This window comes from Hippopotamus amphibius, chromosome 1 (assembly GCF_030028045.1).
Source record: "Hippopotamus amphibius kiboko isolate mHipAmp2 chromosome 1, mHipAmp2.hap2, whole genome shotgun sequence".
NCBI lineage: Eukaryota > Metazoa > Chordata > Mammalia > Artiodactyla > Hippopotamidae > Hippopotamus > Hippopotamus amphibius.
The window spans coordinates 153,883,059-153,908,149 of NC_080186.1; the positions used below are offsets into that span (position 1 = coordinate 153,883,059).

At 39.0% G+C, this 25,091-nt stretch overlaps 1 protein-coding gene across 7 annotated transcripts in view; it reads right to left on the reverse strand.

Moving 5' to 3' along the window:
• Nucleotides 1-11,602, reverse strand: part of FBXO38 (F-box protein 38) — a 53,501-nt gene extending 41,899 nt beyond the window's left edge. For 4 of the 7 annotated variants that reach the window (XM_057731698.1, XM_057731680.1, XM_057731660.1 and 1 more), the window contains exons 1-3: nt 10,712-10,749; nt 4,300-4,490; nt 58-191 (exon numbers count right to left, since the gene is read on the reverse strand). In XM_057731698.1, coding sequence (XP_057587681.1) covers nt 58-191; nt 4,300-4,427 — 262 coding nt within the window. In that variant the 5' untranslated portion in view covers nt 4,428-4,490; nt 10,712-10,749. Of the gene's footprint in view, nt 1-57; nt 194-4,299; nt 4,491-10,711; nt 10,750-11,497 lie in introns of those variants that run through there. The other 3 variants (XM_057731642.1, XM_057731653.1, XM_057731689.1) reach the window with 3 other exon arrangements.
• Between the last annotated feature and the right edge of the window lie 13,489 nt (nt 11,603-25,091).

Genomic DNA, 25,091 nt, shown 5'->3' on the forward strand with positions numbered 1-25,091 from the left:
CATTATTATTAGTTTCCAGTGGGGCTCCACTGCACATTACAGGCTAAATTTACTTACCACTCGGCATGTATTCCCACCATCGTCCTGCACAGAGATCCACAACCCTCACGACTCTCAGATATAGGGTGACCGCTTCCTTTAGCTTCCGGGAAAGGCATTCCATACACATGATATCCTGCAGAGGGAGGTACCTTTGTAAGAGAAAGAAACTCATATTTATCAAGTGGGTAAGTATTTCATCTCATTGACAGGTTACTTTTTTCCATCCTCCATTCTCCTGCCCCTCAAATAAAGTAAGACTGTAGTAATATAGCTTCTTACAAAAAAGCAAAACAAAACAAAAACAGCAAATATTCAAGTATCCAAATAAAGTGTTGAGCTCGCTTCATAGACCATTTGATAAATCCTGCCTTTCTTCTTTTAAGTTTTTAAGGACAAAGAAAATCTTTAAAAAAAAAAAGTGTAGGAAGAAAAAAAACTCTCAGTGCATGTGAAGGTGTAGTGATAAGAGAATGTACAAAAGATCAGAGAAATGATCAATTTGAACTAACCAATATTATTTCATAGTTTTTACAGAATCCATTTCCTAAAGTGGCTAAAAATATTCCTCTGCTCCTGCTCAATACCACCCCGAATCTCTACTATTTTCTTTATCAACAAATATGTATACTAAGTTTAGAGTATACATTTCTTCCCTAGATCTTTTACCTTTTAATCACATACTCTAATAAAAGTATACGGAAGCATTAAGTGAAAACACTCCTTTGAATTACAATTTCCTCTTTTCCAACCTCCCTTTTATCTCTTCCTTTATGAAACTTTTCAACTAATCTCTACTTTTATTGTTTCCAGTAATAACAATATATATTTTGACAGATCAGGAAATCTCATCTCTCTCTCTTTCTTAATAGACCTAGGTTAATTAAAAAAAAAAAAAGGCAAAAGCTACCCTTTATTGAGCTGGTATTATGTCACAGACACTATACTATATCACTGTTTCACAACTGTACAAGTTAGGTTCTTTTCCTGTTTGCACCACAGCCTTCCCCCAATCTTTTTCTTCCCTCTCTGTTCTGCTGCATTTGCTACCGCTCTGGCTGTGGGTGACTTTGGCCAATGGAAGGCAGGGCAAAGGCCCTCAGCTATGAAGGTCCCCTTGCTGCATGAGTCTGCAGAATTTCTTACCGCTTCTCTTAACCCTACCTACACTTCTCTGAATGATCCCTTCATTCAGTTATCTTCAGATTCCAGCTGAGTGTATCTTGTTTCCTGCTGGAACCCTCAGTGACATAGCAGGTGCTATTATTACTCCACCTTTCATGTGGTGAAATTGGCTCAGAGAAGTTAACCAGAAAAAAGTCAACAGCTAAATAAGACAGAGGAAGAGCAAGGATATCAACAGGTTGTTCTATTTCCTAAAAATTAAGCTAAATCTAAAGGAAAGTCCAAGTATGCCTGCTGAATACTTCTCTATTTTGTTCTGCTCTGGCCCCTCTACATCCTTCTTTATAACTATTTAAACAGAGAATAATGTAAAGTCAAATTTTCTACCAAAAAAAAGCATTATTGCCAACTTAATTTACAGTTTCCATAACTTACATATGAGGATACTTTTCAGAAACTATATAACTATACATTCTATAAACAATGAAAAATTGAATTTGTTTTCTAAATCAAGTTTTGCCACTAAAATTTTTCCCCCCAAATCACTGATTTTTATCCAAAGTATTTGCCTGAGTTAATATAATATTCCCTTGAAATACAAACATCAGTAATCTTATGAAGATTATCTTATATTTGTCCTCAGAAAAAGAATGTATTTTTACTCTACAGATACATGGTCAAAAAGCTGGAGTTCAAAAGGCAATCAAACACATTTTAGAAAAGATGTGTTTAACATGGCAGGTGCAGCAAAGATTAGATTTCTTTTAATGAAGCCATGGTTTTTCTTGTTTCATGAAAACATGCTAAATGGTTACTACAGGACTATAAAATGAATCCTCAGATAAAACCTTTAGAAACCTAAAAATAAATGTTTATTTTTAGAATAAACACCTCATACCAAATTCAAGTACTCAGCTTAGTTCACCGTTCTCCTCACATTCTGCCAATTTGCTGCTTGTTTTTTTCATTATAACCAGGGTAACATCCTTCTATTTGATTCTACTCCTTCTATTGGCATATTCTGCTTGAGCTGCAAAATCAAATCCACTCTCAATTTAAAACATGATCAAATTTGTTTATATGTCCCACAATTAATCAACAAACATCTAACACACATTCCTAGAAACAATTTTACCTATGCTTTCCTGTAGTATTTTAATAGCTTCATTGTTTAATTCACTGATATATTTAGAATATAGTTGTCAGATATTGAGAGATGAAAACATGCTTTTATTACTTTCTTCAAATGGTTTTTAGGTTGTGACATCATCACTAAATAATCGACTTAGCTTCTCACTGATATAAATACCAAGTTTATCAAAAACTGATCCCTACATATATTTGAATCATATCTGCAGCCTATATATGGAGTTTGCTTTACTCAACTGTCTGGCTATCTTCTCCCATATCAAATCCTTAATTACTGTGTATTTTAGAATACATTTTGACATCTGGTAGGGTTAGACTCTTTTTCTGAAAAAATTTGGCTACAGTTTTTCCTGCCAGATGAACTTTAGTATCATCCTGTTGTGTTAAAAAAAAAAGTCTATTATTTTAATTGGGCCTTCTACTCCCAGATGGAACTACAAAACTACACTGTACGACAGCATAACAAACTACAAAAGATAAAGACTAATACGAATTTATACTGGAAAAGAAAAATAAAGTGCCCATGGTTCCCGATAGCAACTCTGCTATCACTATTTCAGAACTTCTTAATTTGCAAATATTCAATAATTTTTAAAAAATTCAAGGGACTTCCTAGGTGGCGCAGTGGTTGAGAATCCGCCTGCCAAGGCAGGGGACACGGGTTTGAGTCCTGCTCTGGGAAGATCCCACATGCTGAGGAGCAACAAAGCCCGTGTGCCACAGCGGTTGAGCCTGTGCACCACAACTACTGAGCTTGTGTGCTGCAACTATTGATGCCCACGCACCTAGAGCCCGTGCTCTGCAACAAGAAAAGCCACCTCAATGAGAAACCAGCACACCACAATGAAGAGTAGCCCCCGCTCTCAGCAACAACGTGTACAGCAACAAGGACCCAACGCAGCCAATAAATAAATGAAAAAACAAAAAATTCAAAACTTTTCTAGGAACTTCATATATGGAAATTTCCCCTAGATAAATCATCTAAAATAATGGACAATTTAGATATTTAGAGAAGTTAATTGCATTATATAAGAGAAAAATTAGAAAACATCCAGAAGAAAGAATATAAGAAAAAAGGTAATTATCATGTCATAGTGGAATAGAAAGCAGTAACTAAAATGATAATTATGAAGACCACGTAGCAATATGAAAAAAGGCACAACACAATCATAACCATTAACACTTACCAAGTATTTATGTCATGCAGTGTATTAAGTGCTTTAAAAGCATTATCTCATTGAATCCTTACAATAACATCTTTATACTTACCATTGGTCCACAGCTACTAAATGAGAGACTGAAGATTCAATCCCTGCTCTCTCTCTCCAGAGACAAAGTATATTAGGATGTGTTTATTTGAGTGGATAATGAAAGAAGAGAGCAGAAGAAATTGTAATGACAGGGTTTTATTGGGTTTTTTTTGTTTTGTTTTGTTTTGTTTCTGGTTTCTTTAACAGTTGTTATAATACAGTTTAGATAAAAACATAATTTAAAAAAAGCCTTTGAAAACAATTTATCTCAATATCTCAAAACAACTTTAATGTGTGCACTGCATATAGTAACGATGCGTACTATTTCACAGACCTTTTTTTCATTTCCTTAAGTATATGTGCACACTGAGCAAAATGTGTTTCTCACTGTGGATTGTAATCAAAAAGTCAGAAACACTGCCTTATGTCATACACACATGGTACTATAATAAAAAAAAGTCAACAAATCTATCAGTCAATAAGAATTCCAAGAAGCCGGGAATGTTAACACAACTCTAGATAATGGCTGCTCAATAGAACTTTCTGCAACAAAGGAAATATTCTCTATCTTCACTGTCTGTGCTGTCCTGTACAATAGCCACTAGCCACACTGGATATTTAATTTAATTTAAATGCCACATGTAGCTAGTGACTACCATATTGGACAGTATAGTTCTAGTATTTGCTCCTACTTATACATTCCAGATAGGTGAAAATCAACCAAACAAAATCTTACCTAAAAATATGGCAAAGCACTTCATGTGAAAGTTGATTCATATAGTCCTTTGTTTCATCTGATATTGTTTCCTCAGGAATTTCATTATTCATGAGACATGTTTTAACACTTTTCTTTCGTGGACCCATTGCTGTGTTACCTCCAGTATCAAAGAGCAAATTTCCCCTCTCGGTTATCTGAGTTCAAAGCACCTGAAAGCAAGCAGTGATTAGACTAAAACACACCAAACCCAGACGCAGAAATTATCCCTATAAAATCTAGGTAAAACAGTGTTTATTTTAGAATACAGACACACAAAGGTAGTGCTATTACAATGGTACAGACTACATTCAAATTAATAAAAATACTACACAAAGGACACAGACCATCTTTTCTTCTAAAGAGCAGTAGAGATAAAAATGCATTATTTAGAATGAACAAAAATACAAAGAATCAGGAGTCCTGCACTCTATTCGTACTCTGTTGCTTCCTAGCTAATTCACTCAATGTCTCCAAGCATCAAATTCCTCACATGTAAGGTAAGATCATTAAACTAGACAAACAAAACCCCTTCCAACTCCAGCAGCTTGTGACTCTAGGACTGCCCCTAACAGAGCAGAAAGTAGAAGACTCTTGGATTCTAGTCCTGGATCTGCCACAAACTACTTCTATGAACATGAATCACCTTTAAACTCTTCATTCTTCCACCTACAAAGTGAGGGGATTAGACTCCACCAGTGGGTCACATAAGCCTTTATGAATTTGATAAAAAAAGAAAAAAAAAAACTATTAACCCCTGCAAAATCAAAAACTAAAAAAAACAATTTTACGTGCAATTTCAGAGGAAGAATAAAACCACCCTTTTCCCTCTCCCTCTTCCATAAATATTCAGGAGCAGAGGTTAATTCACTTTTGTATCAAATGTATGTTTTGTTTGTTTTTAAAATAAACTTTAGTGAGGGAGGAGAGGGGAAAGGAGGGAGAAAGGAGGAGAAACGGAGTGGGAGAAAAGAGATAGAAGTCAGATGAGCGAAATTCCGCCCAGAAGTTTGTTTTATTTTACACATCAGGTTAAGAGGGGACTATGTGAAAGCAGTGTCCTTTAAATAGAATTATCAATTATCTCTGGTAAAATTCTGAAAAACTAACTGTACTTGAAGTGAGAGAACTCTAGAGTTCAGAGCTTAAACTTAATCATGCTACAGTGATGCAAAGAACTGCTGTTGCAAATCTGTCAATCTCTAGATTAAACAGTGTTTGCTCCCTTTATGCACCAACGTTTTTCTTAATTATAATCTGTTACTATCAAAAGTTTCTAAAGTGGACTACATGCTTCCATTTTCTTACAGAGTTAATTCAATAAAAGCGTAACCTTTTCTTGATGACCTGAGGTTATCAATATGAATATACATTATATTCTATGATATATTCTCAGGGACTATTGGACTATATGGAGTTCGTCAGATTCCTCTGCTTCAGCAGCATAGGGGAGCAAACTACAAAGCTAAGTGAATTCTTATATTTCTTGTGTGTGTGTGCGTGTGTGTGTGTGTGTGTGTGTGTGTGTGTGTTTTCTGGTCTCTTCTTCCCTCACTGAAAGGTTATACACTGACTTCTGGCAGGTGTCAGCATGCTTACTTCTCCCTGTACTTGCACACACACACCCCCCTCTAATTTGCTTCTAATCAGCTATGGCCTGGGAAACCAAAGAAATAAGTTCTTAGAATTGTGTGTGGATTAACATCAACAGGCACTTAGTTGTATGGACCTAAGGAATTCTGCAAAGAGTAGGTACATGAGCTATAGTTCACTGAATTTGTTTTTAAAGAAATTTAATACACGTGATCAAACAGAAACCAAATCATCCTACAAGAAATCCTAGTTTCCAGAGGATAAAATCTTTCCAATCTGATCAAGCCACCTTCCCAACCTCAGCTTTCAATTCTTGGCACTTGCTCACTCCAGCCACAAGAGTATCCTCAGTTCACTTGTTTAACATCCATCTTTTATTCCTAATAAGCTACCAAATCTGGCATCTGGATAGAATGTCCTTCCCTTCCCTTCCTTTTTTTTTTCCTTCTAGAAAACCACTATTCTGGCTTCAAATCTAGTTTAAATGTTAAGTCCTCTGAGAAAATGTCACGTACTCAACTCCTCTTCTGAGCTCCCTGTGAGACTTAACTAACATAAGCTTCTCCCATAGCAACTTGGATAGTATTTTATTGATCATGTCTCTGCCAGGAAAAGGAAAAGAATCTCAGTCTCCTGCCACTGGGTGATAAGTCCTTGTTCATAATAAATCACACGTCTGATGTGTGAACATCCATCAGTCTTTCCATTATTCCATATGTGCCGAGTAGCTTCAAGCTGCTAAGAACCATTTCATGCTCCTATGAGCACTCCGTTTGCCATCAGAGCACTCAATGATCTCATCAACAAGCCTGTAACCCTGGCAAAAATGCAATCATACTTTACTCCAATAAGAACACATAACAAATAGCTACCTGAGGCATTCAAATATGTTGACGACTATTAACCAGTACAGACCAATCCAACCATGGATTAATTCTCCAGCTATGTTATTTAGCACAGGCTTCACCCCTTACACCCTCACCTTTGCCAACTCTAACTATTCACGGATACCATGTTCCTGACTTCATCCTTTAAGTAAAAATCTTTCTTGGCCCTCCCCCCTTCTTTTTCTTCAGCAGATCCACACCACTTAACAACTTGCACCCTCATCTTACGATTCCGCCTTTTATTGCTCCTTATTTCACAATAGTGTGGTTTTGTGTGAATCAGATTTAGCAGCTCCAGTGCACAACATACACTTGAAATTTTAAATAGACTGCACCTTAAATATCACTGAATTTATATAAAGTTCCCTTGTTTAGAACTCAGAAAAATATTTACTCACAGATATGACATTACACAACATTGTAGAGAGGTTACGTTAGGTCTCCAGCAAGCCCATGAAGATCCATTTTACCTACTACGCATTAATACTAACGACCAAAGGGCCTAAGTTAGCAGGACTATAATAAAAATTTCCGTGAAACTGTATACATAGTTCCCATTATCATGTCTAGAACTGAAAAACTGGTCATAGAGCTACTTATTTGGCAGCAGGTGGAGTAGCGACTCCCCTGCCACAAGTCTTTGGTGGGGAAGGGACTTGTGGAGATGAACATTGGGGTAAAGGATAAGACTGTCATCTTCCATCTGGGGGCTTTAACAGTTCAGGACCCATAGCTGGGGGAAATCCCTCAGTCGTCCCCAGTCCAAGTAGATGCCCCTGGCAATGTTAAGGAGAATAAAAGGTTCATTCAAGGACTCACTTATTTACCCTCACCACCATTCAAACTCTATTTAAAACAAACAACAAAAAAACCCCACACAACAGTTTCAACTAAAGTTGGCTTCATCATCACTGAAATGAAACACGTGACTAGACTATGCTGCGAGCATTTCATCCCAGGCACTGAGTACAGAAGGCTGGTATCCCTGTCTGAAAAGAAAACACCATGAAAGACAGAGACCTAGTGACGATGGAGTCTCTCATATGTACAATCTTTCTATATGTTGCTTGTCTTTTAGTGGGTTGAGGGATAAGAGCAGGTGAGAACAGAAAACTGCCATGACTAGCCTTCTATATCTTGGTTTCTTCCTACCCATATCTCCAAAATATCACCACTTGCCACTGGAGAAATTCAACAAAACAGGGAAGGTCCAAAGCACCAATAAGCTGAAAGAGCAAGAGGGAAATTCCAGTTATCAAAAGTAGATAAAGATAACACATAGGAACGGGCCGAGCAGAGGAGTTATGGAGGGTAAGGAAGAGGTGAGTATAAATATGTAGAGACAATATTTTGCAGCACTAGGTGTTATATTTTAGGGTTAGCAAGTTCTGGAGGCTGAGACTTTAAACCTCAAAGAAATATCATTTTGAATCCCAGAAAGTTAAAAGGTGAAGGTCCCTCAGAGACTAGTCACACAGTTTTTAATTTTTTGTGGGTCACAAACCCAGCTGAGACTATGATGAAAGCTGTACATCCCCCCAAGACAAAACCAAAACATACCCAGTTGTATATTTATTTCAGGAGCTTCACAGAGACATGGAAGCTCATCCAGAGGACCCTATCCAAGCCTGGTCCCTCAATTTTTAGATGGACAAACAGAATCAGAGGGTATAAGGCACTTGCCAAGAGCATATATTAAGCGTCAGAGTTCAGGCTGAGATTCAGACTTCTCAGCCTACACTATACAACCTGTCATCAGTCGATCCTTTGCACCTCGGCAGGCTGCCTGCATTCCAGAACTATGCCCCAGTACTTGGAGATGCACTTTGCGATGCTCTGATAGAACTGCTGCTGACCACACCCTCCTTCGCAAATTAGAGTTTGTGGTCCATCTAATTTGGCTCCCACACAATAGCCTGCAGCAGCCCTGGGTACCTTACAGTCATCCTGTGGCTGGCTGTTTAGCAGACCAGAGGAAGCATCATTTTTGTCCTAGTGGCCCAAGTACGTTCTAAGTAGTAAGCCTGAATTGTTTCTGAGCATTCTTTAAACTTGAGAAACTCAACAAGGTAAGGAAGCTCCTTTTCATTAACACAATTTCTCTTAGGCGTGCTCCTCTCCTTGCAACCTGCCAGTTCTCCTATCCTAAACTAGACTACAACTATCCTCTACTAATTTAATTCATTCTGGTTGCTCCCCAATTTATCTCTATCTTTTAAACTTTAACCCTCAAGGCTATTTCTACCTCTTGCTGAGGAGCACCAACATTTCCTTGCTTGCAAAAATCATTTTCCTTTTTATTCTTTATTTCCATTATAAGGGTTTCAACATTTATTGTACACAATTCTGACAATCGTTGATACCTATAAAAGTCCTATATAAATCCACTCCTTTACTCCCTAAATGCACAACTTAGAAATCCTCTTATACTTGTTCTATCCTCCTCCATCCCTATCTTATTCTACTAATTACTCTCTTCCTCAGATCACACCGGACCCTCCAAGGTATGCATTTGTCTCTTATGAACACACTTTACAGGGAAGAGATAAACCAACTTATCGTACAACTAACCAGAAAACTTAGGGACCTCTTCTTTTAAGAAACTTTCACAATGCTGAATCAATTTTCCATTCTGTATCTAATTAACAACAATTCTCTGGAGAAACTCCTTTTTAAAAAATTGCTATTATCTATCTATTCATCCATCCATCCATCCGTTCCCTCACTCAATTACTTTTTTATCGCCTACTAGGTACTAGGTGATGACGAAGTTTTTCCTCCCATAAAGCTTACAGTCTCACAGTAGAGACAGAATCTACCACCAGTTTCTGACAACTGAGCCACTTCAACTACTATAACTTAAATTACCTTTCATTAACCTCACCAAAAATATCTCTCTCCCATTTAAAACTTCCCAATGTCTTCAATCATCCTATCTGGTCAAGGGCTCCCCTGCCCTTCAGGTTTCTCACACCTTTCTTTAGTTGCTATTGGCTTCAGCTTGCTCATATCAAAGTAATGTTGTATGTTACTTACTGATAATTTGATACGATTCCTCATCATAGATATTTTATGTCTACTATCTAGAACAGCCATTCTTGCCTAAAGAAATGCCACACCATACCCACCAGGATGCTCAGATAAAAAACAAATAAGAAAACAGAATTATAGTGCTGAAAACGTCTAGGTATCATCCAGTCCAATCTTTCATTTTCCAGATAAGGAAAGTGAGAACCAGAGAGGTAAGCTGACTTGTCCAAAGTCACAAACCCAGAAAGCAGCAGTGCTGAAACAAGGATCCATGTCTTTAACTCTAGTTCAAGTCCAATTTTATTTCACTGTATCACTTTACCTTACTGTAATCCCCTTTTCCTTTTTCTCCTATTCTATGTCTTAGTATCTTTTTTTTTACTAAAGTGTGTACCTCCAGGCACACAGTCATTTAAACAAACACACACACAAAAGTCTATATTCTTTACCCAAAGAGGACACAAGAATCACAGCATCACAAATTTTAAGAAGAGCCTTAGTGATAACCCAGACCAGTAACTGTCAAAAAATGAAAGTTAAAAATTACAAGCACAGATTTATCAATCTATATGGCTACATAATATGTACCCGCCACACTTCACCTTTTCCCTCCCCCAGAAAACCATGGTTTCAAAGAGCCATTATTTCACTCATCACTGTGCAGAGAGTATGGGAAAGGGGTTTAAGAAACTCATTCATCAGATGAGAAATCTCCAGTCCAGCGAAAGGAAGGTATCTGCTCAAAGTAAACTAGCAATTTAATAAGTTAAGACAAAAACAAAGGTCTTCTATATTTCACATTTGCGTGTTTTACGCTGCTGGTATAGGTTTATAAAACAAAGTCTTCAGGACAGAGCTTTCCACTGCACAGGAAACATACGAACCTTCCTAAGTGCCCAGTTGCCCTTGGCCGGCTTGGTGTCTGGAAAGAAATAAGGTAGACACGTCTGATAAGTCATCTCCTGGCTACACAAAATGCAGGGAAGAGATGTTTTTCAGGTCTGTCTCTAAAGAAAGACTCCTTGAAAGGGACTTGAAAATCTGACTTTAGAGCTAGGAGAGGCATCACAGGCATCCAAAACCTTCATTTTACGGATATGTAAACAGTGCCACAGAGAGGGAAATGGACCTGGGCAAGGTCAGAGAGTGAGTCGGTGGACGAGGTTAGACTAGAACTCCGGGCTCCGGATCCCTTGGCTGGCCGCCTCTCAAAGATGTATTCACTGTGTCCTGCTCAGAACAACCCGTCAGAAGCTGACTACAGGCCTTAATTCACTGGGTTAAACACCGGCTTAACATTAAAATCGTGGAATTTGTGACGCCCAGAGTGAGATGGGGTCCCAGAAGTTGGCCAGGCCAACACTCCCCATTTTGTTGAGGAAATCGAGACTCAGAGAGGGTTCTGTATGCTGGGATCTTGGACCAGATTCAGGCAAGGTGACAAACTCAGTCCCCAGGGCCTAGAAGGCCAAGAACCACAAACTGAATCTTGGCTTTTCGGGACCTGTAGGCCCGAAAGGGGCCGGAGACCGAGCGCCCAAGCGGTCGGGGGCCCCGGAGCCCCATCCAGCCGACTCCACCCGCCGCACGCGCCCTGGGCTCTGCAGTCCGCCGCCTGCCCCCGGCCGACCCCCGGCCCACCCCCGGCCGACCCCCGGCCGCCGCCTCACCTTCGCCAGCCCCCAGTTTGTTGTAGTGGTGGAGTGGGAGGGAGAAGCGATAGACACTTCCCCCGGCCCCCACCGCCGGGGCGCTTCCGCTTCCGCCGCCCCTCGGACACTTCCGGAGTGCTGACATCCGGGGCTAGGCCTGCTCCTCGTACCCATGTTGGGTGAGGGTTGCGGGTGTCCAGGCCCCGCAGCCATGTTAAGCGTGGCTTTTGGAAAGGTGCTGGGGGGGGGGGGCGGCGTCCTTCAGTCACGTGACAGCGTCGCCACGCCCAAAGCATCTAGCGTCTGACGCCGGATAAATAGTCATGATTTTGTGGTTTGCTCTCAGGTGGCTTTGCATGCGCCTTTGGGCTTGGCGATTCTCGTTGGCAAAGTAGCTAGGTTCCAGTAGAGATTTTTCCAGAATTTAGTCCCCTGAAAATAGAAAATCTTTTCTTCGAGGTGTGGGACAGTTCTCTACTTTTGGGACATTGTCTTTGCATGTAGTTTAAAATATTTTACAGTTTCCGAAGGGTTTTTACATTATTGTCTAATTGAAAACTCCCTATCACTGTGAAATATGGGCAGGAGTCAGTTTGACCTTTTTTTTTCTTCTTCTTTTTTTGGTTATAAAAATTATCTTCAGAGAGGATGTGGACTGAAAAAAAAAAAAGCACAACCTAGAAATTGAGAATTATGGTTTATTTGGCACACTTGCTGAGGACTTAAGCCTGGGAGACAACCTCTCGTATCTCCGAGGGACTGCTCTGAAGAGGTAAGGGATGAGTCAAGATATATAGGAGAGTTTGCAAAAGAAATGGGAAAACCCCAAACAAAAAACCCAGGTAGTTGAAGATGAAACTGTTACTACTGATTAAAGAAAAAAGACACGTCAAATTAGTGAATTTAGCTCCTTTTTATGTATGAGAAGCTATGACAATCTGGGCTTACTGAAATCATTCCTTTGCTATGTACCTTAAGTATCTAGGATCTGTAATCCTCTTTCTCCATGCTGAATCCCCTTAGGGTGCACCTTAGCTGTCTCCCTTAGGGACAGCTGCAGTGACTGATGGCTTGATGGTCCCAACATTCTTTGTTAACTGAAATGGTAGGCAACATTCTGTGTCTACATAGAAAATTGCCAACTGTCACACAGCTAGACTGAAACCCAGATTTTTACCCGCAGAATCCCGCATTCTTGCCCCTAAATACAGGTGACCCTTGAACGGCTCTGGGGTTAGGGGCCAAAAAATCGAGTATAACTTGACAGTAGGTCCTTCACTTTGCGGTCCACATCTGCGGGTTCAGCCAGCCGCAGGGTACTGTGTGACCTCGAGATGTCAATTTTAAGCCTTGGGTTTGTTAGGTAAAAATGGGCATCACTGTGGTACCTACACATCAAACCACTGCAGAATTTAGTGGGTAACAGGATAATTTGTTAGCGTCTGTGAGTTGACTGGGCTCCGCCGGGCAGTTCTGGTTCCGGGTCTCATGCATTTGAAGATAGGTGTCAGCTGCGACTTTAGTTAACTTCAGGCTCAAACAGAAATTACTTTCTGGGCAGGTTAGGCTGCAAGCCCTCTAGGGGCTCAGCTATAACTATCCATCAGAGTCCCTACACCTGGTCTCTCCCTCTGGTTTGGGTTTCTCTCAGCAAAGTGCTGGGTTCTGATAGGGAAGCACTCGGAAAAAGAGCAAAAAGTGAGCTGTTCCAAGCGGTATAGGAGGAAACTCAAGGACAGGACTTCATGTAATTTAGCCTTGGGAGTCCCAGAAGTTACTTCTGTCACATTCTGTTGGTCAAGGAAGCCTCCCATATTTAAGGGGAGAAGGGAAAGTTTTCACCTCTTAATTGAATGAGTAGCAAAGAATTTGTGGCCATTTTTAACTTACCAAACTACCTCATTTGTTTTGGGGTTTGTTTTTGTTTTTTTTTTGGCGGGCGGTGGTATGTATGTAGATTTTATTAACACAGGCATCAGAAAGGAAGGCTGGTAGCTCCACCAGTACAGTCTTGAGTCTGTACATGAATGATTCTTTACGTGATTTCTTTTTAATTGTAAAATATACATTAGAAAATTTATCTTTTTAACCAATTTTAAGTGTACAGTGGCGTTAAGTAATTCATTGCCATTAAAAATATTTACATTGTTGTACTACACCAACATCCACCTCCAGAATTTTTTCATCTTCCCTAATTGAAACTCTGTTTCAATTCCCTAGTTTCAACTCTGAAACTAAACAACCACCCCCACCTGCCCTACCCCAGCTTCTGCTCTCTGTCTCAGTACCTCGTATAAGTGAATTCATACAATATGTGTCCTTTGTTGTCTGGCTTCTTTCACTTAGCATAATGTTTTCAAGGTTCATCCATTCTGCAGCATGTGTCAGACTCTTCTTCCTTTTTAAGGCTGAATAATATTGCATTGTATGCATATATTGTATTTTGTTTATTTATCCATCATGGACACTTGGGTTGCTCCCCAAATGTTCGTTGTGAATAGACATTTGCGAATAAAGCTTCAGTGAATATTAGTGTGCAGATAATCTTTTCTAGATCCAGCTTTCCATTCTTTTGTCTATATACCCAGAAGTGGGATTGCTGGGTCATATGGTAATTCTATTTTAAATTTTTCCATAGCAGTTGCACCATTTTACATTCTCATCAACAGTGCACAGAGGTTCCATTTTCTCTACAACCTTTCTCTGATTTGTTTTTTTTGTGAGGTAATGTTTGTAATCCACTTAAAAGAGTGCCTGGCACACAGCAAATATTCCACAAAGGTTAGCTATTACTATTTGATTGTTCAGAAGCCTTTTTTTTTTCTTCCCTCTTTTCAGCAGTGTTTGAAGTTGCAAGGGCTGAATTCTTAGCATGTGATATTTCTGAAGTTCACTTTTAAAACATCCTAAATTTTCCCAAATTACGTAAGGAAATACTGTGAAAGGATGTTGTATCTAGGTATGTGCATAGAGAATTGCAATTTTAAAACCAAGCACAAGATGGTACATTAGCTGGTGTACACACACACACACACACACAAAAGGAAAAAAGAAAAGAAAAAGCTGCATGGGAAGCTTTTATAAACATGAGGTCTGAGTGAGCATAAAGGAATAAGGCCCATGTTTTTCACTTTTAATTTGTAGCATACTGCTCAAGATGAAGGTTCTGTCACAAAAAAAGTGAAAAGATTAAGAATGAAACTTTGGAAACTCAAAAAGCTTTCTTTTAAATAATTAGCCTTACTGTGTTCTCCCTGTCACTGCATCTAGTGCAGATCTTTTAGCCTGATCTCTAGAGGTGTGAGAGTAAAGAAGTTATTTTTTAGAAAAAAAAAAAAAAATGTTTGAAATGTCAAGAGCTATTTACCATCAGCCATTTACTGAAAGGCTGTATGGGACCTGGGAATATGTTACAGTTAGGGCTACAGAGATGACTAGGAAACATTCTCTGCTCCTAGGCAATCTGGGAGACATCATCTGCGAAGAACACTTAAGTGATATTTGGGAAATCCTGGCACAGTGGAATGTCAGGATGCCCAAGCAGCATGGATGACACTGAGTGAGTCCAGGCTCTATGCAGCTACACTTGAGGTAGTAATTACACAAACACCCTCTTCAGCTCACTTTTCCTTCCCCCATGAGCTCTGTGTGACTACTTCTTGTGTCTCTCCCTTGCAAATTCTTATTGTTTTTGCATTCTTTTATCACAATGTCTCTCTACCAGTCATTTTTAAATACATCATTATATTTAATCCCTGTAAACTCTGAGAGATAATTATTGCTTGCCCCATCTTACAGGTAATGTAACAGGTTCAGAGAGGTTAAGTATTTTGCTGAGGCTCACACAGCTAGTAAATAAAGAGAATCATTGTGAAATATTAGCTATCTTACTTCAAAACCCATATTCCTCCTGTGCACTCTTGTAATTTTTCCTCCAAATAACAATCTGATTAATCCCTAAAGCACGCAGGGGAATGTGTCAATGGCTTGTTGTTTTATTAAACTTTAAACGTTATAGCATACATTTGTAATTTGTTAATCAGTCTTCGGAGGCCCAGTATTCATTGTTTGCAGCCTAGCATTTCAATCTCATTTTGCTTCACAAACAGCATGTCCTGTGTGCACATAGGACTCACTATTTCCCCTCACATACCCTGTGACTCTCCTGACCTTAATTAAATGAGCAAGTTGCCCCCCTCCCCCCTCCTGCCCCATCCCCACTAGCAAAAGGTGAATCAACCTCATTCAGCTGTTAACAAGGAAAGAAATGGAAAATGCTGGTGAACTGGGTCCATCTAGGTAAGCCCAATACTGGGATGGAAACTGATGGTCCTTAAATTCCAAAAGTAACAGGTGGAGAGTTGTAGTTTTCAAAAGCTGGTTGCTTTTTGAGCCTGACCTGTTTCATTAATCCATTCAACAAATATTTTCTGAGTGCTTGCTCTGGGGTGAGGCATTGGACTAGGTGCAAGGAAACAATGGTGATAATTGGGGTATGTTTCTACCTTCAGTTCAGTGAAGGGAGACAGTCAAACATGCAGGTTTATGTTTGAGAATCAATTTCTCAAACAAACAGATGGGGGTGGCATACAATTAAGGTTAGTTGAATGAAGGAATTAATGAAAGGATAAATATACTCAGTTTTGCTTTCAAGCTCTTCAACTGTTTAACAAAAACTTTTGCAAATAAATGTTACAACTGTTCAATTAAGTATAAATATGGCAAGTGACTTCTTAAAATGCCAATAATATTTAGTCTTAATAAAATTTTTATTCTCTTAAACTTAAAATTCTAAATTTAAATCAGTAATGAAAATTTTCAAATTGGAATCATAAGATTCATCCATTATATCTTTTACTATGCTATATTTTCTTAAAATATAAATATTTTAAATTACAATTATTTGTAGGCTTTCTTAACCCAAATTACAAAATAGACGTGATTTAGTCCTCATTTCTATGCTTACATTTAATCTTTCGGGGTTTATAAGACACTTATTTAAAAAATATTCTGTTCCCCGTATTGGGGGATTGCAGTTGCATATTGTTGCGGGGGGGGGGGGGGCGGGGGGGGAGGGTTGGCTAAGCTCCGTGATTTCCCTTCTTCCCACCCCAAGCCTTTTCCTTTTGGTCCTCGAGCTATAAGGACACATGACTGGGGTGGCAGCAGCCATTATATCATCATGTAGGTGGAGTCTGTATGGGAGATGACGAAACCAGCATTTAGTGACGTTCATAGACTAGCTGAGGGCAGAGGTGGAGAGTAAGACGCCTGGCATTGCTTATGTCTGGGGATTCTGCTGTGCTTGAATTAAGACCCACCCTGGATGCTCCCAACTGCATGAACCCACACAAATCCTGTTTGATCTAGGCTAAGTTTCAGTTAGATTGCGTAGCTGTTAACCAAAATATTCCTGATATATTTCTTATGCTGTGTTAGCCATTAACCTCTTCTGTTATCCCAAACCTTCAGAAAACATTTGTTACTCTGAATAGCCTTGAAAGTGCTTGAGGAATGAAGGAAGATGGGGAGAGTCTAACCACCAAAGCGGTGAAGAGTGAGGTGTCAGTATTAAAAGGTGAAATGAGGGGCTGATGGAGAACTTTGAAAAATTAGGGATACGGAGGAGAAAGTAACCATGAGAACATAAGTGCCCTGGGGTCCTCTGATAATTGGGAGGACACCAGACTGCCCAAGCTTTGTGTGCCAGGACGTCAGATGATTTTGTATGGGTATGAAAGCGTATTTTCCCGAAGGCTTAGCCCTCTGGGTGACATTTCCTTGCCTTTTACCAAGATAGTGAAGTGTTTCATCTCCTGGGAGTACCATAACTTACCATGATACAAATAAGCTAAATAGTTAAGTGTAGTAAACGCAGAAAAATAGTAGGGAATTGAGCTTTGCGCAGGCCTGAGGACAGCCTCAGATTCAGAGGAGGGAAAAATGGCATCCAGAAAGGGTAGTGTCTACGCACGCTGTTTTTACTTGACTTCTTTCATTTCCCCTAGCAATAGTGCCTCAGTATTCATTTGAGGGAACAGTTCTTTATCCTCTTCTAGCCCATATAGTAGGGCTGCCTCACCCCTGGCTCCTGCAGTGTCTTGTGATTCAGTCCATTTGGATAAGAGTTAAGCATGCTTATAGCCTTAAAGACTGATTCAGCAACCTTATCCCAACTAGTCTAATAAGCTTCAGATCTTTTGCTAGAAGTTTTGAGAAAGGAAAGCTCTCTTCTACTGAAATTGTAACTCTAGAGCTGCCTGGGTCTACCACTGGGATGGGGTTGGTCAAAGCCTGAGAATGAAGACAGTGTCAGGGAAAGCATGGATGGATCCAAAAAATGGAGAGAGAAAAATTCTGGCAACATTTTTTGAGATTCTGGATCTAGCCGTGCTTGAATTCAGAGATTTTTCTGGAATTTTCAAGTACAGGTGCCAGGGAAAACCTCCCTGCCTTCTCCACTTTTCCCCACCCCCTTTCTAAAAAATCTAGTCACTGAATTGAGTATTCTTTTGGGTGTTAATCTTCCAAAGAAGTTCAGTATACTACATGTGGTTTCCCCACTAGAGGGTGTAGCTCACTCACTGCACCAGGAGCAAGTGTTCAGAGAGGTAATGATGGCAGGCAGGCATTTATTGTCAGATCTGTTGGGACAGTGCAGGGTCCTAGCCACAGAGCTCACATCGCTGATAGGGCCCTTGTCTTAGAAGACCTGGGAGAGCAATCATGTTACCAAGTCCAAACTCATACTGCTCACTGCATGACAAGCCAGTAAATCAAGAGACGAGGTTTTGGGGCAAGCAATAGCAACTTTATTTGGAAAGCCTGCAGACTGAGAAGATGGTGGACTAGTGTCCCAAAGAACAATCTTACCCGAATTAGAATTCAGGCTTCTTTTATACTAAAAGGGGAAGGAATGTGACTGGTTGTTGTAGACTTCTTGGTACCAGAATCATTTGTGCTTCCAGCTGCCCACATAGGTCAGGTCATGATGTTCCTGTAAACTTCTAACAAGCTAATGTTACTCTCTATTCTGCAACTTGTTTCTGTATGAATGCAAAGTGTTATACCTTTAAAGGTCAAGCTTGGGAGGCAGAGCCTTGAGAATGGGCTATCATGTGTATTTCAGGTTTTTTCTTATCTGTTACAGTCAGATGACCAAAGCAAGGAGATGGAATAGGACCAAGGTGCCAGGTGAAGACTGCATTTCAAGAACAATGAAGCTTCCTTAGTCTTAAAAAGAAAAAGGTAAGAGTAGTAATGGTAAATATATTTTGTCTTCCATGCCAAATCTGATGGACATGGCATGCTTGAATTGCTATGTTGAGAAAGATTTTGAAACCACATCCAGCTCAGTGGTGTATACTGTCATTGATTACTGATATCTGGTGTGGGCATGGGGAGAAGCAGGAGGGTTGGATGTGATAGATACCTTCCATCTATGGGTGAGATGTTTCTCAGTAGGAGTACTATTGGCATTTTGGGTGGGTCATTTCTTTACTGTGTGGGACTGTCCAGTGCATTGCAGGGCCTTCATCCACTGAATGCTAGTAGCACCAGTCCAGTCACCATGACAAGCAAAAGTCAAATCCCAACATATTTTTAAATGCTTCTTATGAGAACTCTATTGCTCTACTTGAAAATCATTAGGTTTGACTGAGTGACTTGACTTGGACTTACCTGAGAATTGATCTAGAGCTTCTTAAGTTCTTTAAGACTAGCAGGAAAAAATAAGGGTTTTTCTTTTAGAACCTGAGAACACACTTGCCACCAGTAGTGGATAGGAATTGAAAATGGAGATGGGAATGAAGAGTCTCCAGTGAAGGGAAGAAGATGCTTATGACAGGAAGTCAGGTAGAACCTGACAGCAGGTGATTAATATATCATTCTTGGTTGGGGAAAGGGTAGAGAGAGCCTCGGCTGTTGGGTAAGGGGTATCCTATTAAATATTAATGTCATTTGGGGTACCCTCATCCCACCTTAGGGTGCCATTGTGTCTAGGTGTTTCCTTAGGTCAGAGTGTTGTCTTTATATGACAGTTCTTAGGGATCTGCCCCCTACTCTGTACCTCTGAATCCACTGAATAATATCAGCTACCTTAAATTATTTTTGGACCACATTAGCATATAAGCCAATGAATGAAGAAATAAATGAATAAAATATTCCCTACCCTTTAAGAGTTCAAGTATCACCTATTTTCATATTATTTATGCCCCTGTCAATGCCCCTGCAGCGACAAGTGAGAAAAGAGGGTTTGAACAGCAGGCATGGTATTGTTGCCACTTTCAAGTTTTGCATTTGTCAAAGATCACGAGGAACACTTTAGCTGGACAAGTTGGGTTTAGTATTCATCACCACGAGGGAGAACACACAGGGAAGCCATAGGGTATCTCAGTGAAAGGATATTAGGAAGGATTTACTGTAGGATTTGGGATTATTAGGTTGATTTGGGGAAATTTTAAGGCTTTGCCCAGTCTTAAGGAAGTGGGAGTAATTTTATGATTTGGTATCTTAAAAAGTCTTATTTAGAAGGAGAGAAGGAAGAATAGCCACAGGATAAAGTCGTAATTGGTAAAGAAGCAAGGATCACTCATATTACCTGGATAGGGGGTGTTTGGTCGTTTGGGTGATGTTTATGTTTTGCCTGTGTTCAGGCCTGGTTGTGGAGTGGTATTGTCTTTGTCTTGATTCATCTGGTTGCAGAGCAGCTTTGTTGCAAGTTAATGTTCTGTGAAATTGTTTATGTTAAACAGTAGAATATCAAGGCCTAGCTGTAAGTAGAAGGCCACACTATGGCGATGCCATGGTCAGCTCCTGGATGTCATGGGTTGTTTTTCTCTTTCTCACATTTTATTGTATTTTTTATAGTCACGCTTTCTTGCTCCCTCACTGGATTGTAAACTGTACAAGGGCACAGACTTTTTTGATTACCCTTGAGGACCCAGAATCTAGCCAAGTCTCTCAGTTTCTTAAGTCCTCAAAGAATATGTACTGAAGAAATGAATGAATTGTCCAATTAGCCTATCAGACTGTGAGTTGCTCAAAGTCAGGGGTCACTGCCTACTCAGCTGTGTATTTCTAGAAACAGACACAATTCTGGTGCATCTCATTAAATATCTCTTGAGTTAAAGAGGAGCATTTCATAGGATAAGTTTATTGATTTTTTTTTGAATAAGAAAATAAAATGAATTCCACTTGTTAAGGAAAGACAATGCTTGATTCAAATGCTTGGTTCCCTCATGACAAACAAAGGAAAATCGCTTCGCATTCAAGATTTGTTGGCCTTCTGACATTTTCCACTGTGTTGAACTGTAAGAGTGAGGTGCAAAGCTCTAAGAGAAATTGATATAAATATTTAGTGACAATTTGTATGAAATACAACCTTTCTTCCTCCTACGAGTTGTACTTTTATGGGGATTTTAGCAAAGACAGGTCTTGATTTGGAAACTCTTAACCTACAAATAACCCATAGCTACAAAGATTTGCCTCTCCCCTTAGTACTCCCTTCACTCTGGAGACCCCTATACTTTGTAATCATGGTGAAATATTATTAGAGCTTCTAGCAAATGTATAAACTTGTATGTTAAGTTGTGAGGGGTAGGGGACAATGGCTCCCTGAAGAACCATGGGAAAATCTTCACTTTTCTGAACCAGAATTATCTTATTTTGTAAAATGACCATAATTATGGGTACCTACTGCATAGGCTTTTTGAGGCTCACTGTGAAAGTGCTCCATGAACTACAAACAGGGGGGGATTCTTGTTGTGGCGGGCAGAGAGCATAATGGTTAAGAAAAACGGCAGTGTGGGACACCTAAGTGAACATATTTGTCTTCTTCAGCAGAAATGTAGTAACAATAGCAAGCCAATCACTACATTTTGTGATAAATTATAGTCAATGGACTTTTGCTGTGGCATTTTTCATGAAAAAGTGGTCTATTAAAAAAAAGTAACAATAGCCACATAGGAAATAATAAAAACATTGTTCATCCTCTGTAAATACTTCCTGTTTGACTTGGGCAAAGCAATTAATTTTGGAGTCTTTTCTTATTATGCATAAAAAGAGAATAATCTCATCCTTGCCTACCATGCTATATTGGTATAGGTTTTATAGGTGCCCTGTTTAAGAAGATTCTTTCTAAACTATAGCAGGCTTTTAATTATATACCTGTATTACTTATAGTAATAGCCTGAGAGTAATAGTATCTTATTCTTCCTCCCCCCACTTTCTCTGCACCTAGCGTAGTGTCTGGAACTTACTAGGTGTTTATTAAAGATTCATGAAACAAATGGATAAATTTGAGAGATTGCTTTAAAAAATTCTAACACTCTGGCCAAATATAAGATTCTAATGAAGATACTGCGAAGTTAAGCTTGAGGGCTCTGGATGTTAGATTCTTGGAACTGTTTCTTGGTTTCTCCCCTCATGAGCTATGATACCTTGAATGAGTCTCTAAATTCTCCAAACTTCAATTATAAAATGGGAGTTAATACCAATTCCTACTTCATAGGATTGTTTTGAATATTGAATGAGATAATTCCTATGTAGCACCAAGCACAGTCCCTGACATATAATACACTAAATTAAACTCAGGTATATTTATAAGTTTTCAAAAGCTCCCCATCATATCTCTGATATTTTATATTTTTTTTTCAAAAGTTTGAGCCTGCTGTATACATCATTTTATATCCTTATATTTCCCTTTTTTAACTTAACATTGTATTGTGATTGTTTTTAGAAAACGTGTAAGATCTGGTGGGACTTTTTAAAAATCATATACGGCTTAGAAAGGATGAGCCTTTAGGCAAAATGTTCAGCCAGAGAATTTTGATGTTCTCAAGCAGATCAACATTCTAACTGCCCCAGGATGCAGAAACAAAGTACCAGACAGAACCTAAACTGGAGCCTGAAGGATGGAGGCACATGTGTAGTTAGTGTAAAAGTGTACTTGACTCCCTCATCTTACTACATACATGCCCTGGCCCCACATTTGAAATGTGTTGATAATCTGAAGAGAAAGCAACTGTAGGCTAAAGAAGATACTGTGAAAGATGGGAACTCAAATAATTCTTATGTGTGAAATCTCTGAAACTGCTGGGCATGAGAAACAGAATGGATTTCTCAACTAGCCTGGGACAAGACGAAAATTGTCAGGACATAGGTGTATTAAACATCGGGGAGAGGCATGGACAAGGATGTTTAAGTGACAGTACCACCCTGGGAAGAGGAGCAGATTTTATTTGAGAAAACTATACTTCCCTTCTAAGAACTATTTGGAAAATGAAAACCTTGGAAAATACTAAATTTCCTGTCAGTAAATTCAGAGGGCATTGGAGCATCTGTATTTTTAGCATTACCATAAACAGTGACACAATTGCCTTCCCTAACTGTTAGGAAGTATTAATTACATATATACTATAAATTATTGAAACAAATCATCTATTATTAGAATACTTACTTTTCCCTTGTATGTTACCCTTAGAATTATTATGCTCAACAGATCTGTATATGATTCTTTGACAACACCTTTAATACTTTCTATAGGACCCACAATAGCCACAACAATTTGAAAAAGAACAAAGTTGAGGAATCTACCTTTCCTAATTTCAAAACTTACTGCAAAGCTACAGTAATTAAGATGGTGTGGTACTGGTGTAAGGATAGACATATAGACCAATGATATAGAATTTAGAGTCCAGAAATAAACCCTTATATTTATGGTCAATTGATTTTCAACAATGATGTTAAGACACTTCAGTGGGGAAGAATAGTCTTCAATGAATGTTGTGGAGACAACTGGATATCCACATACAAAGTGAAGTGGGATCCTCTACCTCATACCATATACAAAAATTAATTCAAAGTGGATCAAAGACGTAAGTGTAAGAGCTAAAATTATAAAAGTTTTGGAAGAAAACACAGGAGTAAATGTCTATGACCTTGGGTTAAAGCAATGGTTTCTTAGATATGACAATAAAAGCACAAAACAGAGAAATTGGACTTGATCAAAATAAAAATCTTTTGTGCTTCATAGGACACCATCAATAAAGTAAAAAGACAACCCACAAAATAGGAGAAAATATTTGCAAATCTATATCTGATTAGATACAAAGAACTTGTATCCAAAATACATGAAGAACTCTTACAACTCAACAATAAAAAGGCAAATAATCTGATTAAAAAGTGAGCAAAGGATTTGGATAGAAATTTATCCAAAGAAGATATACAAATGGCTAATTGGTCCATGAAAAGATATTAAACATCATTAGAGAAATTAAAATTATAACCATGAGATACCATTTCACATCCACTAAGATGGTTATCATTAAAAAGATGGACAATTACAAGTGTTAATGATTTTGGGGAGAAATTGGAACCTTCACACATTGCTGGTGAGATTGTAAAATGTTGCAGCTGCTTTGGATAACAGTTTGACAATCCCTTGAAATGTTAGACACACTCCTAGATATATACCCAAGGGAAATGAAAAGATATGTCCACACAAAACCTTGTACATGAATGAATATTCACAGAAATATTATTTATAATAACCAAAAAATGTAAACAATCCAATGTCCATTAATGGACAAATGGATAAAAACAAAGTGGTATAGCCATACAATGAAATATTATTCAGCCATAAAAAAAAACATGAATATCTGATACATTCTACAACATGGATGAACCTTGATAACCTTATGCTGAAGGAAAGAAGTCAGAAACAAAAAACCACATATTGTATGATTGATTCTATTTATATTGATTGCCTAGAATAGGCAAATCCATAAAGGCAGAAAGTAAACTAATGATTGCCAGGTACTGAGGGAAGGGTAGAATGGATACAGGTTTATTTTTGATGAAAATTATTCTGAAGTTAGATAGTGGTGATGGTTTCACAACTCTGAACATACCAGAGACTGGATTGTGTACTTTAACAGAGTAAATTTGATATTCACCCTGCTTTTATTTGTTTTTTTTTTGGCACACGGGCTTAGTTGCTCCGCGGCATGTGGGATCTTCCTGGAGCTGGGATCGAACCCGTGACCTCTGCATTGGCAGGTGGATTCTTAACCACTGCGCCACCTAGGAAGCCCCTCACCCTGCTTTTAAACTAAAACCCTAAGGATAAATTCTTAGCACTGAGAAGTTATTTTTCATTTCCCTGAAACCTTGGGATCCTAGGAAAGTGGATAGACAGTAAGTTTGAAGAAAGGGTGGACATGAAGAGCTAGTAATAAATTTGGGAGAAGGGGTAGCGCTCAGCTGTACAGTTTCTCTTAAGGAATCTGTGTGTTCCATGGAATTATCATGACCACTCCCTTGGAGGCCTATAAGATGAGGTTTTGAGATTGTCTGGAAGATACTGTTATACTGGCTGAAGATGACTCTGATTTAGACTTTATGGTCTGAGTGAGGGAAAGACTTGGTAAATGTGGAAGGAGAACTAGGGGCTAGGTATGAAAGCATGTTGATGGTAAGAAGACCAGCTATTTTGGTCTGTCCAAGACTGTCCTGTTGCAGCACTCAAAGCTTTGCACCCCAGAAAAACCCTCAGTCTGAGGCAGACTGGGACAGTTGGTTCTCTAGTTAGAAACAACACAACAAGGACACT